This window comes from Stylophora pistillata, chromosome 4, assembly GCF_964205215.1.
Source record: "Stylophora pistillata chromosome 4, jaStyPist1.2, whole genome shotgun sequence".
NCBI lineage: Eukaryota > Metazoa > Cnidaria > Anthozoa > Scleractinia > Pocilloporidae > Stylophora > Stylophora pistillata.
The window spans coordinates 25862954-25868753 of record NC_142522.1 but is presented as its reverse complement, the minus strand read 5'-3'; the positions used below and the strand labels follow the sequence as shown (position 1 = coordinate 25868753).

Here is a 5800-nt window from a genome sequence, read left to right as displayed (position 1 = left end):
TGGTGTTTATAAGCTCCAAACTGGCAATTTTACAACACGTAAGCTTAAATATTTGAATTCACTCATTCACTGTGCACGGGATCGCTTACAATTTTTTTTCCAAACGTTGGAATCCCTCGTCCCTTTGAACGAAGTCATTTTGACTTTTTAGACGTGCAAAAAGTACCGCGAAGACGCTTAATTTATTGGTTTTAAACTTCTCAGCCGTACTAGGTTTGTAGTTCGCGTTGCTTAAAGTTGAATTTTGGCGGGCTACGGCGACGTACTCTCCCCAAGCCTCGTCAACCACGATAGCCGTAGCAGCGCCAGCCGTAGCAGCGCCAGCCGTAGTGATTTGCTTAAACTCCCTATTTAGATTCGGTGTTGGAACAACTTAAGGTGGCTCGTACCAGTTTCCTCGCGCGGGGAACAGGTCACTCTTGCGTGACGCGCGCGAGAGAAACGTGCGAAAGAAGCGCGGGATCAAAAGATGAAAATTCAAAACAAAGATGGCGGCGCGTGGAATTTTTTCTACCTTTGTGAGAAGTTTACCTAAGAGCTTGTTAATGATGTGTTGAGCGGCCACTGTGAATACAGGAGATAGAAACTAAGATAACGAAGACGATTTTCGGAGAAGTAAAGGTTGCTTCACTTCACATTTAAAATAAATATTCAACCGATATGAAATCTTGCGACGGCGAAAAAAGAAGAACTCAAGTGAAGGATAATCTACCTGAAGTGGAAGAAGACTTTGAAACTTCAAGGAAAATAATATGATATAGCCAGAATTCATGTGTAGGATTTTTAAGAGGAGCTCGGGAGGCTGTCTTTGACGGCTGTTTAATGATTTTCTTAGCAGTAAACGTCTGTAAACATCAGATCGTAGGTGCTCGCGCGAGCACACGCAATTGTCAGCGGTAGCTAAAACAGATCTTGAGCAGGCTCCGGTTGTTCAAAGGGCGGATAACGCTATCCAACGGATAAATCGCTATCCAGCGGATAAGTGTTACCAGAACGTACAGCGCTATCCACCGGATAGAGATTTATCCAGTGTATAGCGTTATCCGTCCTTCGAACAACCGGGGCCAGATGTCGATCTTATGGAATCCAGATTTTTAAATGCGCGAGAACGCGCGTGGAAATTGCTAAACTCACGAAAGCTACTGCATGAAAACAAGTCCGGTGACCCCTTCTTTTTATTGTTCCAATATGATAATAATGTCGAAAGGAATCATCAGAAAAAAAACTAGAAAATTCTACGGAAGGAAATTTGCGATGTGTGAAAATTGTCCTTTTTGTAGATTTTCTGAAATTCCTCTCCGTAGAATTTTTTAAAAATCTTTGTGCATTTTCCTTTTCAAGTGCCAAAAGCAATCTCTGAAAAAAATCAGGGGGTCACCGGGTTAGTTTTCGAATTATTTAAGCCACAAGCTCAAAAATGCGTCTGAATAAGCCTATGAAAGCGTTGTCATGGAAACTTCTAGTAACGAAATGACACTTATTTTTGGATAACCAATGATTATGTAATTCAACCCCGTAAAAGTGTTCAACTGGCCTTGGACAGTCTTTCTGTTGTATTCTTTCAAAGTTACAAACCATCAAAAAGATGAAAACCGGTACGAGCCACCTTAAGTCATGACACTAAAAATCGTACGAACATAACCAGTTTCAAACGCTCAGCTCGAAAGGAACTGTGGGCCCATTAAATGATAAAATAATTTGAATTTAATTCCTAATAGTTTTATAGTTTTATATTTTTATAATTTATTCTGTCACTATTATGTCCATTCATTAGGATTTAATAATTTAGTATTGAAAATCCCTTTTTAGAATTACTAATAAATGTATTGTATTGTATTATGTCACACACACAATGATTGAATTTTTAACAGGAGTTGTCGTGTTTTTCCAGCATACTGTTTTTACTACGCGAACAATTGAGATATTTCTTCAAGGATGATATGTTGCAAGTGTGCTTGTTCACCTCTCTCATTGACCCTCATCATTTTGCTTGGAACCAGTTTGCCACCGGTTTTCGCTGACGCAGGTGAGTGTTCTCATAAGAAAGCAGCGACCTTTAGTAACTTAATACATTAAGCATCTCAGTACGAATGCTGTGTTCATTACCCTATTTATAAGCGGAGAAACTCGCATTCGTTCAAAAAGAACGAAAGCCTCATTTTACGACCATTCGATATTCTGTTCAAACATGGTTGGACAATTCGTATGTGAAATAGCCCTGGTATCTGTTTATATCCAAAGAGAGTAAAAAAGATAGCATCGACTTCTGCTTTCTATGGATCGTTCAACAACATAGCCCTTTGAACTTAAGACCGCACTCAATTCTTTACCGTCACAAGGAAAAAATACCAAGACAGGAAAGCATCCTTAACTTGGTAACGTTACAAAATTTGCTCTCCCTCAGGTTATTTCAGCAGATAAAATTTAATTTTAGATTTTCTATTTGAAGAAAAAAATATAAGCTGTTTATTTAAAGACCTCTGTGAATAGGCATGGACCTTTATTTCACGGATAATGCGAGTCAAGTTTGTTGACTTGAAATTTGTAATGCTTACTCTTGAATCGTGTCCGTGGTTTCTAAGAGGATTCGATTTCAGTTTTCCCTGATGACAAATCTCTCATTTTTGTCTAGAGAAGAGTGGATTGATATTGGAACTCGCGCACGTTCATGTAATTGTGCAACCCGACTCCAAAGCAGAATTTTGCAAATTCCAGTCAGAAGAATTTGTCATATTTCAAGTTTCTAAGGAATACTAAGATTTGCGTTCTTTCCGTCTCTTCCGAGCCTTCAATAAACAGAAAGTTGAGATCCCGTATCTACCTCAGTCGTGACTGCAGGTGTATAAGAGAAGTTCGAGAAAGATCTAGTACTGTGAAAAAATACTACATAAAAATACAAGGCAAGGAAACCGAAGTTTTTGATCATTTTAAAACATTGCACGATAAAATAATAAAGCCTGTATAAGGCTGTGGTACCTCTACTTTACGTGTTAGAAAATTATAATTTTTTTCTTTTATCAATCTTTACAATCATAAATAAGTAATGCCAACTTCCTCTTACTAACAACACGCCGAGGTTATTTCGAAGCGCGAAAATAGCGACATTTATGGAATATTCCCTTAGCGTAGTTTTGTTCTTGTAGACCTTGGCATGAAGTTTGAATTTCTCCCGAAAATATCGTAGTTTTTTAAAGCTTTGGACTCTGTCGTAAAATCGCTTTTCCTTCAGTCCCGCTTCCACAGAGATGATGGGTCAAAAATGTTTTTGTACTCTGTCAGGTAAAAAAATCCTCAATTCCAATGAGGGGGACAGTGTGTCAGTCTGCTGTTTAAGTGTTTACATGGGAAGTAACGGAAATAAATTAAAACAAAATATATGCTATATCATTGATAATAGATCCAACAAATGACGAGGATACCGAACGATTGCCGGTGTTAATTAGCAAATGAGTACAAACATAATTTGGGCTCTTGATGATGCAGAATAGATTCACCAAGGGCATTCAACCATGCTCTTGCAAAAACTTTTTTCTTTCTAGTGTTTTGGAAGTAAGTTTTCAATTCGTGGATCGTAGCAGAATCGAAGCAGAACCTCGTTAGAGTTAAAGTGCTAATAAAGTATTTTCGGCAGGTCTTCAACTGAATTAACGAAAAAAAGCGTAAAAAAAAACAAAAAACAAAACAAAAAAAAAAAAATATGTGAACTGACTAAGTCTTCCGACTTGAAGATGAACAGATAACATAATGCTCGGCCATCTGAGCTCACTGAATTATAAATTGGATGCACCTTAATTCGCGAAAGTTTCAATAAAAGTGTCACCAAATTTAAACAATTCCTCTTCAATTAGCCTCTCCCTTCCCTTGCATATTTCCCAGAGCTATTATGCGCTCCTGATATTTGCTAAAAGATAAGGAGAAGCAAAGGCTTCACCTATAAAATTGCTTAAATCTTGGTACAATTTCAACCAGGAATTGTGATTTTGTAGTTAATGACAAAGAATCCTTACAAGCAATGGAAAGTAAAAATAAAAAATTCAGGTATCCCTGAAACTTTCGTTGTTCTTAAACAGGTGGCGATTGCCGCGACATTTTATTCATGGAACCAATGCCAAACAAAGTGATTACGGGTCACGTGATAAGGAGTTTGGAACTACCTTACAAGGAGGAGTGCCTCGTGTTGTGTTATTGGGAGCCTGACTGTGCGTCCATCAATTTTAGGCCTTCTTATGGAGAGAAATACAAATGCGAATTGAATAACGCCACAGCTAATATAGACCAACTGAATTTCCTTCAGGAAATAGCCGACAGTTACTACCAGGCTATTGAGGTAAATGAGAATTTAAATCACTAGATTGGAGTTTATTATCTCTCTCTCTTTTTTTTTTCTTTGCGTGCAAAGCTAAGTTGACATTCATTTAGGTTTTAAGAATGGAAAACTCTGTCGAGCTGTTCCCGAGACGACCCTATCTTTGTTGCTAAAACAGTGCAGCTCAAACACGCCAAAAAGAAAAACAATAATGATAAAAAAGAATAAATAAAAATAGAAAAAAAAAACAAGAAAGACAAAAGGAAATAAAATGGATGAGAAAACTGTTACAAAACCGATTATGACTGATAAACGTGAGACAATAATTGGAAACGGCATGTATCATCTCCATGTCACGGCTGAAGTTTTTAAAAAATGGTATCAGTGTAAAAATTTTCCAAATCTACACCTAATATAACTGCATCATTTTAAGATGTAGAAGTTAAAATGACGTTTTCAAAACTGAACTAAACGCAAAAATAAGAACCGCATACCAGATTAAAAAGATGCGCACATCGACTTTTATTGTGTCAAACGCAAAAGTTTGCCACTGTTTACATATTAATGAAGCACAGTGACTGTGCGAAACTTTTTTTAAGGGCAATATTTTACATTGGCAAATTTCCATCAGCCAGAAGTCAATATACACGATTTTAATTTCTATTTTTATTGGTTCAGGTATAATTTAGATGTTCATTGAATATACGAGCGGAGTGCAATTATCCAATCCGAATTTTTTCTTCTTTCAATGATAGTGACAAAGGAGTTATTGATACGTTTGCATTGATTACGTTGACATTTGAGCTATCATTTAATTAATAAACAACTTTTAACAGAATCCTTGCGATAGCAACCCATGCTCTAATGGAGGTACTTGTCAAGCTGGATTTACGAATAGAGGTTTTCGTTGTGTTTGCCCAGCTGGACTCCCAGGTATAAACTGTGAAGGTATTGTCTTTCTTTCTTTACGAATACAGTCATAACTAGTCTAGCTGGAGAATCTCGATCAGGGTCGAAGGATTCGGAATTGGGATCAAGTCAGAATATTTTCTTAAAAATCAAAGACAGAAATCCTTGGTACTTGTTCATCACAATTCCATCATCACGAGCTAAGTGTTCAAGACGACTTAATCATCTTTGTTTTGTCAAGGAGTGGGCTGGCCTGAATTTGTTTTCCTCAGTTTGAAGAAAATGGTGATCTATCCTTTGAGTAGAATAGAAAATCCTCCATCGTAAACCCTACCATAATTACTTCGTAAGTATTTTGGCATGTATAAGGGGTGCTGCTAAGTCCGCTTTTTATTTATTTATTTATTTCGCCTAATTATCTTAGGCAGGGAGACCACTACAGTCTTAGCCAATTACAGTGGATCCCACGTCAACAATAACAAGGCCAGATCCCCGCCCCCCTCCATTCTCAGTAAACAGGCCAGACCACATCGCAGTAATCTCATGAGTGGGTTCTTTAACGTCCCCTGCCTAACCAAATTAACA

The 5800-nt window shown here is 37.5% G+C and overlaps 1 protein-coding gene across 2 annotated transcripts in view; it reads left to right on the top strand.

The window, feature by feature from the left end:
- The first annotated feature begins 1852 nt into the window (after positions 1 to 1852).
- Positions 1853 to 5800, top strand: part of LOC148733043 (neurexin-4-like) — a 6928-nt gene continuing 2980 nt past the window's right edge. Inside the window, exons 1-3 of one of the 2 annotated variants that reach the window (XM_088757518.1) lie at positions 1853 to 2026; positions 4071 to 4327; positions 5143 to 5239. In XM_088757518.1, the coding sequence (XP_088613644.1) occupies positions 1936 to 2026; positions 4071 to 4327; positions 5143 to 5239 (445 nt within the window). In that variant the 5' untranslated portion in view covers positions 1853 to 1935. Of the gene's footprint in view, positions 2027 to 4070; positions 4328 to 5142; positions 5255 to 5800 lie in introns of both variants that reach the window. The other variant, XM_088757517.1, reaches the window with a different exon arrangement.